Source organism: Myxine glutinosa, chromosome 11 (genome assembly GCF_964187855.1).
Source record: "Myxine glutinosa chromosome 11, kmMyxGlut1.1, whole genome shotgun sequence".
Taxonomy (NCBI): domain Eukaryota; kingdom Metazoa; phylum Chordata; class Myxini; order Myxiniformes; family Myxinidae; genus Myxine; species Myxine glutinosa.
This window is the reverse complement of record NC_136271.1, coordinates 133,374,928-133,391,835: the sequence shown is the minus strand read 5'-3', so window position 1 is coordinate 133,391,835 and position 16,908 is coordinate 133,374,928. Positions and strand designations below refer to the sequence as shown.

Sequence of the window (16,908 nt, the reverse complement as noted above, 5' to 3'; positions counted from 1 at the left end):
TATGCATTTCGCCTTGCATTGCCTTGTTCGATGTGTACCCTTGTGACCTTACCCCTCGCTCATCTGTCTCTCCCCCCTTTTGTCTCCCACATGACCTGTGCGCCATTGGGCGCCGAGGGGAGCGTGCGTGAGTCGGCCATTGTGCGCCCGGAACTCCCAGAACCAGCTGTCTGCATCGATGCACCACATTATGGACCACACATCTGTGGCCGAGCACCACTGATGGACCCCATGGGTTGGGGCGTGGCCCCTCTGCTGGAACCGGCCATGAAGACCCGAAATCTTGCTGGCGGACCTTGGCCACAGGGCACCGATGCCCCACAGGTGAACCACACTAGTCGGCCCTGTGGGCCATAAATAAAATAAATAAACATGGACACGTTGGGTGCACTTTATTATAATACAAATAGGCTGCCAGCAAAGTAAATGACAACATCTGGAAGAAAGTAGATAGCCAGCAGAGGGAGCCGAAGAGCAAGAGACCACCTGCAGGGTTAGGGGTTGTTGTTTTATTTTTATTGATGAACTATGGTGACTGCACCGATGGGTGCTTGAGGGTGTTTTGGTGCGTTTTGGGTGCTTTCATGGTGCATTGATGCAGAGCAGACTGTCTCCCCCCCCAGAAAGAACAATCACAGGTCCTGGGTTAGTCTTGTAAATAAAAGTAGTGTCAACTGTAAATAATGCTCCCCACCGTCAGTGTGTAGTTTGAAGACCATTCTGCAATTCGGTTAGCTGTGGGCGTGTCTGTTAGGCAGGGTGCAATGGAGCAGCGGGACATATTTATTTATGTTTTAAAACTGTCACACTCAGGGTCAGGTTAAAAGTAGAGGGAACTACACCTACGTGTCACACTAAATTAAAGTTATAGGCCCGGGACGTGCCTAAGAGGAGGAGGGTGCAGTGTTGCGGATATGAGGATTGCATTTTTTTTATTGTGTGTTTTGTATTGTGGTAAATTGCTGTGTTACATTGTTGAATATGGCCCCTCCTGCCTCCAGAGTTGTGTAAAGGTAAAAAGGGCGTCCCGGTAGGTATTCCATGAAACACCACATTGCAGGACCCGATAAAACCCTTGTTCAGTAGCTTATATCTTATTATGTGTTTTAGAGTAAGGCCTTGTCTTCCATTAGAAGGACACTCCATTGCACCGAATCAATTAAGAATAGCTCCCCTTCAATACTTCCATTTCCCAGCCAAACTCTCCATCTGTGGGTAAAGCAGTTCACAAGCGTGGGGTGCACGCCCTCTCAATTCGCTGCTATAGTGAATATGTTCTCCATGCTCTGTTTGAACAGGAGGGGCGGGGTCGCCAGGGAGAGGCAAGCCCAGGGCGCGCCACGAAGGGCGGGGCTGTGCAGCCCCATGCCCAAATAAGGAAACAAGCCCGTGGCTCGCCACGAGGGGCGTGCTGTCGGCGCGATGCCCAAATAAGGAGACAAGCCCGTGGGATTACCATACAAGGTCACGAAACAGAGCACGGGGGAGAGGGCGTGTCAGTCCCGCGCTGGAGAGAAGTGAGAGGAAGGGAATACGAGCTGAGCTGCGTGGAGAGGTACACGACAAAGAAAGGGTCCAAGAGAAAGCAGAGGAACTTTTACGAACGAGTTGCAAAGAGATACGGCAGATGAGTCCAGCCCCGTTTCAACCGGCCGCGTGAAGCCCTGACGGGGCAGCGAGTGACCCTGCCGGCGTGCGCTGTAAAGCCGAATACCAGGAGCTGCCGGCATGCGCTGTAAAGCGGATTACAAGGAGCTGCCGGCTCCCCGCTTCCCGCCCGGAGTGGACCTGCTCGCTGTGCCCTGTGATCCCACCTGCTCATCCTTTCCAGCCATTCCTGCCTGCAAGTTCCCCATTTGCGTACGTGAGTTTGTTTTGTTCGTGCTGTCCTGGGTAGTAACTAAGTCTGTATAAGCTAGTAATTTTCACTGTGTCACCTGCGTTTTCATGTCCGCTGTAAATACCCGTGACTGCTCTTTTTGCTTATGTGTGTAAATAATAAACCCCCTTACTCTTCTGTACGTCTTCTTCTCCTTCCTCTTTGCATTCGTCGTCTTAGTCTTTTCCCCATTGAATATCTGTGGCGCGATACGGCCAAAGTTTGGGTGAATCGGGTTTTGTCGGGGAACAACTGTTCGGTCGCGGAGCCTCCGCTCGGCAAACAACATCCTTATCCGCGGACCGTAACAATATATATATATATATATATATATATATATATATGTACTGTATATACTCGTATATTGCGTAAATAGATGTGTTGTTGCTGATCCACATTCGTCAAAGCTTTCAAATAGGCTTGCAGATGTTTATTGTGCATAATGAACAAAATGTCACCTGAGGCTAACTCTATTGTTCCCTGTTTCATTGAAAATCGGAAGAGTAGAGTAGCCTTTTTTCAAACAATGTGTAATCCCAACTTTGTTAAGCTAAAATTTTTATTGGTGAGGGCTTTGAGGGTGGGCGTGGGGGGTGGGGGAGGGGATTGATTAACCGGTGAGCTCCTGGGTCATGCAGCAGAGAGCCGAAGTTCAACTCCAATGCACCAAATGTTTTTGTCCATTAGCTACTAATATTAATCCCATTTGTGAAAAATGACACTTTTTACTGATGACGTCATTGTCTATGACTCTATGTGATATCTGTCTACAAGATTCTCTAAGAGGCTAAAAAGTCTGATCAAAATAATACTGCACTTTTATTTGTCTTCTTTAAACTTGCATTTCCTTTTTGTTTTGCTTTTTTTAAAAAATATTATTTTGCCTCATCCCATCCAACCCCACACCCTCTAATCCTTCCCCTTTCATCTCTCCCTACCTTGCATTAATCAAAGAGAAAATGTACATTGTGCTTGCACAGGATGTTCTGGCATGGAAGGATTTTTCACCATGAAATAAACATATCCTCAGCGCAATAAGTTTTATAACCACATCACCCCGGTTTATAAAGAGACAAGATTTAATTTTAAATAATTATTCAATCAGTCACCTCTCACATACTTCTTGTTGGTCTCACTCAAACATTTTAATTGTCAAGTCAACAAGCTTTGCATACATTATGGTTGTTCTGTCATTAAAATTACCCCCGTCACTAAAGATGGATAGAGATTATGTTTTCACCACTGTCTGTTTGTCTGTCTGTTTATCTGTGAGCATGCTATCTCAAAAAATTGATGGATTCAGACGAAATTTGGACAGGTTGTATATGTGACAAGTGCGAATCCAATAGATTTTGGTGAAGATCCGGATCCGGATCTGGATGCGAGAATTTTAAAAAAGATTCTTCTTCACTATTGAGAGATAGGATCAAAAATGAAATATTGCACAATATCACAAAAATATATTGACAGATTCAGACGAAACTTGGTTGACAGGTTGGGTGTGTGATAAGGACTAATTAATTAGATTTTAGTGAAGATCTGGATTCGGATCAGGATATGAGAGTTTTTTTGTATACTTAGTCGAGGCTCTTATGAGAGCTAACACATAGAATATATAATAAGGCGGGTGGGGGGTTAGGGGGGGAGGGGGGGGGGGGAGAGGGAAGCACAGCAACAGTAGGGAACAGGGACATCAGGAGATCTGTGGAAGTGAGTGTGCCTGGGTGGGGTACATGGGATAAACAAGACAGACACACCACAAGATGGACAAGAGATCAGAAACTACAAGGACTTTCAGGAAAAAAAACGGAATATGGAGGAGGTGGATTTGGGGTGGATTAACGGGGGTAGAAAAGTTCAAGGTTATGGATGGGGGAAGATATGAGATGATGGTGAACAGCTGTTTTGAAGACCTGGAGGGAGGAGTGGGATTGAGGAGAGTGTGGGAGTTTGTTCCAGAGGCGGGGAAAAAGTGGAACGAAAGTGTGAAGGTGCGCAGAGAGTTGATTTTGGCAGTTTCACCAGAAGAGGGTTGCAGGCAGATCTTGTGCGTCCTGCAGGAATATTTGGGGAAGAAAGCACAGATAGAGCTGGGGGAGCAAGGCCGGAGAGGAGTCGGTAAAAGACAGAAATACCGCCAAGCTGCCTGCGGTGAGAGACTGAAAGATACTCACAAATTGGCATGAAATTTACAAGAATACCGAACTCGGAGCTCACAGCAAACACGGAGAAAACAAAATAAACAGCAAAAACGTTTAAAAAAAAACGACTTATCTTTGAGGAAGTTGGCAGAGGTGAAAATCGCATATCCAAAGCCCAGATACTGGAACCAGAAGTGATTTTTTCTTTAATTTAAAGTGATTCTTCACCGTTGAGGGATTATGCCAAAAATGATATATGGTATGATATTTCAAAAAGTTGTGACAAGAACAGACCGGTTCGATTTTGGTGTGTGACAAGGAAGAATGATCCGGATGCAGAACCGGTCTATCGGTGCGATACAAAACTGTTCAGCCTGGCGGACGTATGTGCTCGACCTAGTTCCGTTCTAGCTTGAGATGTTTTTAATATTAAACAATCTTTCAACAAACATTTTTGTACACCATTCGTTTTTTGCTAGTTTAAATTTATCCGTAGGTACCATGCTGTTACTGCCAAAAGTTTTTCGAAATTTGTAAAACATAAACTGGTTTCAGCAAAGTAGGACACAGCTGGTGGATCCTCCGAGTGCATGGCACAAGACCGATTGGAAATGACTGCCCTAATCCCAAAGAGGATCATGTGAGGTCATAATCCATGGAAGGAAATAAAGAAAGGTTGATGGGGAAAATGGTGTTTGTAGTCCAAATAAGGTGACGACAGGAAGCAATGTATTTAATCAAGTTCGTTGAAAACAGGATATTGTAATTGACCAACGTTGGAATGATTTGAGATATCCAAGCAGTGTGTGGTTATGATATAAGCCAAGAGAGTAATAGAGAGGGGATGGTTTTTACTACAGGAGGCATGTGTTCAGAGGGGAGAAAGTGGCCACAACGTAAACACGTTTTGGTGGAATAAAGAAACAAGTTGAGAAATTATTACACTACACGAGGCTGCGTTACAACTTTGCTCCATGAATGAACATTTATTTCAAACTGTAAAAACAATCATTTAAGATTACCAACATAAGCTCACTCCCTCTCAACCCTCAAGATTGTATCCAATTTGGACCACAGATTCTTGGGCTTCCCTTGTGACCAGCTGAGGGTCGTAGTGATAAATTTTTGTAGCGATAAATTTGTCACTGCTAGTGTTCTTGCCCTGGATGATATGCCAGACAACAGCTTTAAAGCCGGTCTGATCCTCTTCTTTTACAGAATGAGCCAGACTCCGGCATTAACACAATAAATCCAAAACGTGCCTATAGTGTGTGTGCCAAGTCCCAGACAGAAATCTGTACTCTGTCCAAGTTAAAGCTCTTTCTGAGGCTCTCATGCTCTAGCCATTTATTAATCTCTTGACTCTTTCCACTGAACTTGTTTCCTCCCTCACCCTTGCATCTTCTTTCTCTGTCCTATCTTCCTCTTCTTCCTCCTTCCCCTTCTTCCACTAACCACGGTAGTTTAGAGTTGAATTAGACAGGCAATCACATTTCTTAAATACACCATTCCCACGAGTTTTGAGGATGATAAAAAAAATCAACAAACTTTATTAAGAAGGGTTTAGCAAGCTCAAATACAATGTCCATTTTCCTGATAGATTTTATCACTTAAACACGACCACGGACATGACGACTAAACAGCATTGTTCATTTCTCGATATCATACTGTCAAACTTTGGTGCATGTTGCAATTTGTATACGGCTCCATCTAGGGGAATGAGAGTGTAACTAGAGAACCTTCAAATTGTACATGAGACATGATCACAATTTTGAAAATGTATCATAAAGTATTGTACTTGAATGATTATTACTTTGCTGGAAAGTCTGGAAAGAATTGTATCACAGATCATTAAATCTTATTGAGCCATCAATACAAGCTCCACAATTTCATTTTTCGTGACTCATTGGTTGTGAGAATATTATTGGGAAGCAGAGAGATGACTACATTTGAACAAAAATAAATATATAAAAATCTCATTTCTACTGCACAAGGGAAGAAAGGCATCAGTCTCCAATTTTGTCTTGCGTAAAGACAATTTTGTCCTGTGTTGAAATGCTTTGAAATGAATGGTCATTGATACGCATTTGGTGCTGTTCAAAATGGCAAGTACGAAAAATAAATTGTCGAGGATGGATTTCTCAATTAAAATAAGAACATTTTCCAATGTGTTTCGACCTACTGTAGCAGAGTGTTCTTCGAAGCCCTCACAAATTTGAGTGTCATTTAAATGCAATTGCGTACTTGTTGTACTCTGGTTTTGGTGCTTTGATTTGTCCCGAAATGACTATTATTAAAAATATATCTGCACTTGTTCGGAAAACGTTTCACATGGCGTTAGCTTTGGCATTTGGTTGGGTCAAAGTCATGTGTGGATGTAAGGAAATGTTTTCTCCATGTTGTCCCCTTATTTTCGCCGAGCAGGATGAAATTCGATTGTTCCTGCTGTTATTTCTTCCAGAATGCTGTGCTACGTGAGGCAATTGAGAAAATCACAGGCAGTGGAATGGAAAAAGATACCGTCACTGTGGTCACGGGGCCTGACTTGGTGAACTTGGTCTTTTTGAACTTCACCTGTGTTGTTGCAGATAAGGCTCAGGTAAAGGCTTAGTTATACCGGTTAAACAGCTCTAACTTTAAATAAATAAATAATCATCTTTTTGCATCATGGGCAATTCGAAATATTTTATGAACGAGACACAATGGTCTGAGATACACCCAAATATAGTATAATGTGGTGTACGTATATCAAACATCTATTTCTGTTTTCTTACTAATTAACCCACATGCTTTGTCTGTCTGTCTCTGTCCACAAACGTCAGTTTATTATTGAGGAACAAATTGATTTCAGTTGAATATTATGTTTTGAACAAGAATCGGAACATGAATCAGAAAACGAACCTGTAGTTTAGTAGTACCTTTTCTTCGAATTCATCCCAATTATGCGTGCCAGAGAGGAGTGAGATTATTATTTTACTCTGCCTGCTTGTCTAACAGTCAAACCAAAATGAAAATCATTCCAAACAGGAAACTTACTGTTTTTAACCCACATATATAACTCTGGGTAACCCATAACTCTGGGTAACCCATAACTGCACATTTAAAACATCATAAAGGACACAAACAACAGGCACGACTAATAAAATAATATGTTAAATATGGTGGTGTAAAAGACGCTGCAACAACGGCGGTCAACGTCCAAAAACGTTTTCTACAGCCTTTTCCAACCTTTATTTTATTTAAATTTTTATCATTTTCTTGAACACATGCAGAACACAAATCACATTTTTTGCACTTTCAAAACCCTTTCGGTTAGCAGTACTTCGACAAATTATTACGGCATTTTACGTCATCTCGACCAATCAAATTTGCTGCTCACAGACTCGCACGTGTCCTTTTTTCTCAATACTGCTCAGGGTAAGGTGTTATATGAACTCTAGTTACCCTTTCCAGAGGAGATGGTATTGCATTTGGATCCATTTGCTTGTCTGTCTGTTTGTTTGTTTGTCTGTTTGTCTGCACAGAACATATGTTTATTAATTACATTGGACCATATGTACATTGAGACCCTTAAGACCCTTCACTTTTCGACCTTTTTAGACTCCTTTCTACTCTTTAGACCCTTTTAGACCTTCACACCTTTCAGACCATTTAGACCCCTTCAGACAATTCCGATCCTTTAGAGCTTAAATTACACCTTTTAGGACCCCTTAAACTTTTAAAGACCCTTTTGACACTTTAGACCATTTCAACCCTTTAGACATATTTTGATCTCTTCAGACTTTTCAACCTTTTCAGACCTTTCAACCTTTACACTAGTCGACCCTTAGGCCTTTAGACCTTCAGACTATTTGACCTTTATACCTTTCCAACTTTTCAGCCCTTTGACCTCTACACATTTAAAACTAGACCATTTACACCTTTCATTTAGTAAATTCTTCTATTTATTTGCCACACAAAATACACCACACAAAACAAGTCCTGGAAAGGGTCTACAATCTCTGATTGCTCTTTCTAGTTATACTGTATATTGTTTTATACAGTACAGGTATTGCAAAAAATAAATAGTAGGTACATCATAGACTCATTCTGATGGCTTTTTTTTTAATGCCCCTCATGTTATTAATTTTTACTAATCCTGATGGTAGCTGTAACGTATCTCCTCAAATTAGTGAAGGTTGACTGTGGTAACAATTGGTGTGAGCGTCATTTGAAGATTTCAATGTCTTAAGCACCTGTAACAATAATTAAAATCACTGCAATTGCAGGATAATGGTCTGTTGTTCATTACATTTTGATGCAACTGATATGCCAAAATGATTGCAGTTGAAAGTTCAGTTATTTTGATTTTGTGTGCATGTGTCCCATTCTCTTGTAGGAATGGACAAATGAACTTTTCACTCTGGGTACAAACCTGCTTGCTCAGAATGCCTCTCGCAAAACCTTCCTACTCAAAGCGTGAGCAAATGAGATGGTGTGCTGATCCTTGCATGCATGCATAGGGTGCTCGACCCTGCTTTCCAACATACGCAATCTCTCACTGTTCTCTTTACATCAGCATGTTTCATGAGGAAATCTCAGATGTGGATAGAGATTTATTCTGTGGAACTGTCACATGATTATTGGTAGCAGGGTAGCTGTTTTTCAGCGACCTCAGGGAGTGACGCCCCCGCTCTATGTGAGCCCCGGTCTCAGGTGGCGCTAGCTGGCAGTACCTGGTATGGGCCCCATGTCCAGGGTAACGGATCTCCACTGCCTTATGGGGGAATCCTCTTTAGACTAAGGCTATGACAAGGACACTCAAACTTCAAACCGCACCTGTAGGTCAGCCTGAGCATCGCTACATCGTGGATAGATGTGCCCATGAAAGTCTGGTGGCACCAATTTTGGCATCACTGCGCAGCATCTGCAGACAGCTGTGTCCACTATGGATATCAAGTGCAGCCGTCATCCTACCGACGACCTGGCCAGACTGTTGCACCTATGTGCATCAGACTTCGTGTTGCATTTACTGCACCTGCAGCCAACGGTGTTCATAGGAATAGAGAGTGGGTGAGGGATAGCACACACCTCTATCACTTTAATCGCGCCTCTGTGCAGGTTTTTCTCTTCATAGGCACCTGCTCACCACCCATTTTTACCTACACAACCATCACACAACGCACAATGCTTAGTGAGCACGCCAACAAAGGGAAGAGATTCATCGAAAGCGACGACTCACACCATCATCTCACATCATCCTAACCTGGCAATACAACAACGGCTGCTCATACTGATCCTCTTGGTTATAACTTATTTGCCCAAAACAGCAAGGCTGAGGTGGAGGTGCTGTCACAACATTTCACTCCGTTATTTAAAACTCATCCTTTGAATTATTAAAACTATAATACTTATTTGATGTTCACCTTTGCACATCTGTTTATAGACCTATAAAATGAATGACAGTTATTCATGGAGCCCTGATACAACATGCATCATTTCGTAATGACTTCTCTGATTTGCTATCGACTTAGCCTATCTATTCTGGAAATATGCATGAAATCAACAGGACATTGATCGAGGTATGCCAACTTACGTGGGAAGCAACGAGAAGCTGACCTTTCAGGCGTTAACCTTCTTTTTCTCAAACAAACGATAAAGTTCCAAAATGTCAGCTTCTTGCTTCCCATGGTGAGTAGCATACCTCGCTCAATACTCTCTTGATTTTATTATGCTACCTGTCCGCCGACGCAAAACGACATGAGCTTTCACGATTAAGACTCGTTTTCATTCTCCCCTGTAAAGCCACTGATTCACAGGGAATTTAACATCCATGTTGAAGATCTCCATGGCACACTTTGGCATTCATTTCTCCAATTGGTAGATATTTTCAATGTGCAGCAACACATTCTCTCTCCCACCCATGTTCATGGTCTTACTCTGGATCTCATTTTACTTCGTGGTATTGACCTGTCAGCTGGTATTTATTCTGTAATACTGCGTTTTATGAATATATGAATGAATGATTGTTTGTTTTTTTTAAGGCCATTTTTCCCCGCGAGAGCGGGGGTTAGCCTTGCGGGCCCCATGACAATCATGGTTCCCTGTTTGAGGCAATGTTTTATGGTCGGATGCCCTTCCTGACGCCAACCCTTGGTCACGCTCTTCGATGCGCAGGGATACGGTGTGCCTATTCTGAATCGGGGTACACACTGTGATCATTCATCCCAGCAAGCTGGTACTCAATTTGCCGACCTCGGAAGGATGACAGGCTGAGTCAACCCCCCTGGCGTTAATTCAGCGATCGACCGGGATTCGAACCCAGGATCCAAGGATTCCAAGCCGGCACCCTAACCGCTAAGCCAACGCCAGGCTAATACTGTGTTTTATGACCATTCATTTTTAAACTTTTACCTTTTGTTTGTTGAAACCTTCACATCAGTTGAAGTCAGGCTGGCAGAATAGCCAAGAGGTACGCACACTCCCCTCTAAGTTGTCAAACCTGTGTTGGAATCTTGGCCCAGCTATAAACTGCCATCCTGGTATTTCATAGGCAGGGTGATTCATTAATGTGTGTGCCGTACCGTCTCTCGGGTGGATGTTAAACTGGCGTCCCAGCTGCAGGCATTAGTTGTTGGAAGTTAAATATCCCACAGTGTCCTTTGTGAAGAGTAGGTGAGCTATCACCAGCACCATGAAAAAAATTCCAAAACCTGTCCTAACCTCCAGGGGGCGCTGAATCAGTGGCACAGTCACACTTCCAGCAATGATGCAAACCAGCAGAAATAGGCTGCCCTTAAATTGAATGATACAGTTGAAGCTGATGACAGACTGTAACATTAATACCATTAATTATTCAGCAAACAAAAGGTTCTGGTCTCAGGCCTGTTGCACGTGAATGTTTGGATCGGCAGTTGCTCCTTCCAGTTCATCAAAGCGAAGTTTTCTGGACCAAATGCATCATCTTTGTTTGATTTTTGTCCCTGTGTGAGTGTTTATGTTTTCGTCCAATTTTCCTTGTTAAATTGTACATTGTTATGCTGTGTTGTCGAATTTGTGTCCATGTAGGTCAGGCCTCGTCGCCCAGGACTTAGCTAGCCGGCATGCCAATTCTGTCTCTGCTCTGAAGGCACGTGACTCATCCCGCTTATTTTCTCCCAAGTATTGTCCTTTCAGCCTCCTCAACTTCATCCAATCCCTCCTCTTTGATACAAGAAAAACAAAACAAAAAACGTAATTTATTTCATTCCAAAAACATCACAAATCAATCTGTCTGTACTTCCTGTACTTCATTCTTTATTCCTTCCTTTTCATAATATCTCCAAACTGTAGCTTAATTGATTGAAATGCTTCTTCCTTTAAAATCTTTTGAAAACATTTTTAAATGCTCCATTTTCCTTATTTCTCCATAAGAAACACTCAGTCTTCTTCATCACAATCTATTCCTTTTCTCTTCTTCCTCTTCTTCTTCTTCTTCTTCTTCTTCTTCTTCACAAGGATAATTATCTGTCTCATTCCTAAATGCTTTGTCCATAAACCCTCCTCCCATACCTACAGCACCACTTTCCTCCATACCTTCAACAGTCATTCTTTCCACCCCTAACATGAGGGTTGTGTCCACATATCTAGATTGGAAATCTTGAGAAGTCCAATTTGCAGAGGTTTAATGCTCACAACAATCGATTCCACTTCACATCATCTAATAGTATCGAACCCCTACATGTCATTCCCCTACCCTATATCAACCAACATCCTCCCCTTCAGCATCCTTACATGTCAGTACCCTCCCCTACATCTCCTACATCCCCCTCTTCAGCATCCCCCCATTCCATGTCCCATCTTTTTGCATCCTCCTCACCCAAAGATCTCTCCAGGTATTGACCGTGGTATTGGTCAGATCCCAGATCTGTTTAAATTAATCCTGCCTCTCACAGGATGTCCAGGACTCCTTAGTGTTTCTCCCTGGCTATTGTCTTCTCCGATTTGATAGGACTGAATCCCATCCTGCGGCGAAGTTGCACTATACATCAACAATTTAATTTCTCACTGTTTGTGCACTGATCTTACACCCCCCACCCCCCAGGAATACCTTTGGCTGCAACTTACCCTCTGCTCCCACCTTTTGTTTGTCTATGTGTTGTAACGTGTGCCAAACAGTGATGATTCCATCGACATCTCTTTCTCAGACAATCTTTAACTACTCATCCCAACTCTTTCTCTTCTGACAACTATCTGGGACACCTCTTTGTGGTGGTTGTACCCCCCAACGCAAGCCCGGAAGCAACTCCTCCCCATTCTTCTTTGCTGCCTGGATTCATCAGGGCAGCGCGATTACAGTCAGAGTGTCGATCGGTCCCCATGAATCGGCACTTTCCCTCGTGTCTATGTTTCTTTTCTCTGTCTTTCTCTTTTCTTCTTTTTCTCTTTCTCTAATCTGTCATGGTCCTGACTTCATGAAGGTGATGATACACCATCTTGGATGTGGGGGATCTCTGGATTGCTCCTGTGAGATCAATTGGCTGTCTCTGTGCCACGGGCTTTTTCGAGAGAACTGTCCGGGGCTATACAACAACAACTCGTTCTTCCTCATATGTGATGATTTCAATTGTCACCATGCAACTTGGCTGGGTGGTACCTCTCTCACCAGCCGTGGTACTTCAGCTTAGGACATATGTGAATCCAAGGGACTGATTCAATCTGTGAACTTTTGTCTAGGATTTCTCCCAATAGCAAATCCTTCCTTCTGAACTTGATGTTTACAACTTCCCTGCATATGTCTCCTGCTCTACTACTGCTCCTATTGGTTCATCTGATCGTATGCTTCTGAGAGTCATCATCTCCCAGGCTATTTTCGGAGAGCCACCTCAGTGCTTACAGGTCTGGCAGTTCACTCAGGCAAACTGGGATGAACTGCAAGTAGCCATTTCACTCAAGGACTGGTCTCCATATCTACCACTCCTGATAATAACTCAGCCTGCGAATTCTTCCACAGAAATCTGATCTCTCTTATGCACAGATCCATCCCATGTCCTCTTCAGTTATCCTCATCTCCAAGGCTTTTAGAATCATTGGTATCTCCCACGATGAAGATAATTCTGAGGGCCTTCACTCTCTCACTGCAGGCAGGTTGGCGGTCTTTCTGTCTTCTAACTACTCCTCTCTGGCATAGCTCCCCCTGCTCTGTCTGTGGTCTGTCCCTTAAATATTCCTGCAGGACGCACAAGATCTGTCAGCAACCCTGTTCTGGTGAAACTGCCAAAATCAAGACTGTTCACCTTCAATCTTTCATTTCTCTTTTTCCCCGCCTCTGGAACAAACTCCCTCACTCTCTTCAATCCCACTCCTCCCTCCAGGTTTTCAAAACAGCTGTTCACCACCATCTCTTATCTTCCCCCATCCAAAACCTTGATATTTTCTACCACCGTTAATCCACCCCAAATCTACCCCCCTCAAATTCCGTTTTCTTTCCTGAAAGTCCTTGTAGTGTCCATCTTGTTTATCCTGTGTACACCAGCCCTCTCTCTCTTCCACAGATACTGATGTCCCTGCTCTGTACTGTTGTTGTGCTTTGCTCTCTCTCTCTCCCTCTTGTCTCCCGCTCTATTATAGGCGTTCTATCTGTTAGCTCTTACACGAGCCTCAACTTTGTATACAAAAAAGGAATTAAAATCCTTCACTTTTTCCTGCCCATCATGCACTGAATCTTGGGGGTGAGGCAGTTGCTTTGAAACAACATGCCTTCTTTTCTTGGAAGACGAACCTGACTGAAGGCAATCTCAGATCACTCCAAAGACCACACCAAGTATGTCCACTCTCAGGGGAACCAGAAAATAACTACTGTCCAACTTCAAAATTGAACTTACAAAAGTTGTCGCCCTCCTGACCCAAAACAGCCTTGGTCCAAGACAGGAATTGCTTGCTAATCATACAGCTATGGTCCATTACAGTCACATTTGAGGGCAGTTCTAATCAAGGGGAATGCTTGTATTATCTTGTAAAGCAATGCAAAAGCTGAAATTTGCATCCAAGGAAATGAAGCACCACAATAGAAAGAGCACAGTAATTCCCAAAAAAATATTGTACTCCAGATATGTTACATTGTCCTTGGGAACAGACCGATAACAATTTGTGATACGTACATATTGTTGCATGACTACCCTTGGTGAGCACCTTCAGGTAGCACGGATGACCAAACGAGCTGCTACTCCGAGGCGTTCAGTTCAAATGGCGAAAAATACGTGTGGGGAAGCGAGAGGGAGGGGGAGAACCGGAGCATTACCTTCACGGATCCCACCAGCAGTCCTTAAACCTGCAATCAATAACTCAAACGAACACAAAATTAAAATATCCCAAAATACCGGCTTTATTAAAAGAAATGCCGGTAATACAAAATAATGCATGGTAAATAAAATCCTAAATGGGATGTCCCTGCACACAGATCCAATACACAGACAAAGGGAAATATAAGATATATAAAATAAACGTGTGTGCCTTTAATTGCACTTAGCTCACTCGATCGGTGGGTCTCGCCAGGAATCGTCAAAAGATAGTCTGAGGCCTTGGCGTCTTTGCGTGCTAATCGTGCTCGTTGGCATGAAGCAGACCTCACTGTGCATCTCTTCACTCCGGGCCTCACGCGCGAAACGAACAGGAGTTGTCGTGCAGCTTGTCATTCTTGCTTGGGGAAAACTGCAGCTCTCCATCAGCGGCTCTTCCTCCTCACGACCACCAGGAAGCCTCTCCATGCAGAGAGCGAAGCTCAACCGCCCACTATCACTTTTGGAATGGGAGGCGCAAGAGGGAACATTCGCTCTCAATGCCCAGATGCCAGGTGAACAGGGGAACGAGGAGAAGATGCCGGCACAAAACCGTTACTGCCAGACCCAAAACCGAGAAGGGTGAGGAGAGGAGCAACCATGACCGTTCGCTATGGCATCCAGAACGAGAAGGAAAAATGTCCGCCACTCCAACCACTTTGTACACGCCACTCTGACGTCATCTGTCGTGCTTCACCAATCAGCGTGTGCTTCTTAGCAGTCCTCCCCGTCAATCAAAACCCTGACCAATCACTGCCCTTCTGGGCGTGGCCTCACAGATCTTTCGTCCCGCGTGCTTCCAAAGTCAGGGTTGTCAGCGGCAGTGCTTAATGCATGACTTCCGGTTAGCTTTTTAATTAGTGAGTTTAAATGCGGGCGATTGTGTGGCTTGGCTATGTGTCTATGGTGTGGTGCCAAAAGGGACATAGGAAAGAAATTACAGAGGAAACGACGTACAAGGGATAATTACCCATAATCCCTGAGCTAAAAAACATACCCCACTCCTCATAATGGGGACGAAGACACAAACTTAACCCGACAGTCTTGTCTAATACAAAGTCTCTACTTATTACCTGAGGTGGTTCTTTTCTTCACGACAATCGGAGCACACTAATCTATACATTCTACCTGGTTCTAAGGTAATCACTGCCTACCCCCTACAAACATAACAATATGGTTAGGCCGATCCTTTAGCCCTGAGGAAATAGAAATGCCCAGCTAAACTCAGTGCCCAAAACACTTCAGAACGGTATGCCTCTTGGCATGGAATACTTTGTGGTGCAGTCGAGACTAGAAGTTTGCTAAAATTGTAGATATTGTGTCCCTGTGCCATGCGTTGTCCTATGCTGAACTTGAAATTTTGTTTAATCAAATCATTGGCTTTAAATGTTGATTGAAGCAATGTTTCATGAATTGACTTGTATTTACAGGTACACAAAGCTGACGTTGCAACTCACAGCTGAAGAGAAGATCTCTGTGAAACAGTGAGCCCCACAATGAAAAAACTTTTCTGACATATACATTACCAGTCAAAAGTTTTAGAACACCTCAATTTTTCCAGTTTTTATTGAAATTTACGCAGTTTAATGTCCAGTGAATAACCTGAAATGGTACACTGGTAAGCAGTAAACTGCTCGAGGTTTAAAAAAAATTTTAGGTTTGCAAAAACGGGAAAATAATGTAAATTGCACAGTTATATTGTAAAAAAAGGCCTTCTTCAGGGAACAAGCAATGGGTTAACAACTTACAGCTGTTCTGCAGCAATGTAAGTAAATTAAGCCTTGAAAGTTGATGCAAACAATTCCTACAGGTGTCCCAACCTCTGCTGATTACTTGATTACAAATCCCCTGTCTGTATAAAAGCAGTGTTGGAACAGACTGATATTACACCCTCTGAAGCATTATTTGGACAATATTGCACTGCAGGATGTAGTATATTGGAAACTGGAGGAAACTCTGACAGGAAGAGGTCTGGCAGACCCAAAGCCACAACAGAATCAGAAGACAAGTTTCTGAGAGTCAGCAGCTTGTGTGATAGGCGGCTCACAGGACAACAGCTTCAAGCACAGCTTAACACTGGTCGAAGTAAGCAAGTCTCAGTTTCAACTGTGAAGAGAAGACTTCTAGCTGCAGGTTTGACAGGTCGAGTGGCAGTAAGAAAGCCATTGATAAGATGGCAAAATAAGAAAAAGAGGCTTGCCTGGGCCATGAAGCACCGCCAGTGGACTACTGAACACTGGAAGAAAGTCTTATGGGCCGATGAATCAAAATTTTAAATCTTTAGTTCATCATGCAGGGTTTCTGTATGCCGTCGAGTAGGCGAAAGGATGGTTCCTCAGTGTGTGACACCAACTGTCAAACATGGAGGCAGAAGCGTGATGGTCTAGGGGTCTTTTGCTGGCCCCGAGTCGGCGACTTGCACAGAGTGACTGGCACCCTGAACCAAAAGGGCTACCACAGCATTTTGCAGCACCATGCAATACCCTCTGGTATACGCCTAGTTGGTCAGGGGTTCATCCTACAGCAAGATAATGACCCTGAACACACCTCCAGGCTATGTCAAAACTACCTTTGAGGAAAAGAACAAGACAGT

General features: G+C 43.4%; 1 protein-coding gene across 6 annotated transcripts in view; it reads left to right on the top strand.

Moving 5' to 3' along the window:
• LOC137436847 (1-phosphatidylinositol 4,5-bisphosphate phosphodiesterase beta-1) overlaps positions 1-16,908 on the top strand; it is a 293,810-nt gene that overhangs the window by 180,526 nt on the left and 96,376 nt on the right. For 4 of the 6 annotated variants that reach the window (XM_068131011.2, XM_068131013.2, XM_078787147.1 and 1 more), the window contains exons 4-6: positions 6,482-6,619; positions 8,399-8,478; positions 15,746-15,799. In XM_068131011.2, the coding sequence (XP_067987112.1) occupies positions 6,482-6,619; positions 8,399-8,478; positions 15,746-15,799 (272 nt within the window). Of the gene's footprint in view, positions 1-68; positions 325-6,481; positions 6,620-8,398; positions 8,495-15,745; positions 15,800-16,908 lie in introns of those variants that run through there. The other 2 variants (XM_068131010.2, XM_078787149.1) reach the window with 2 other exon arrangements.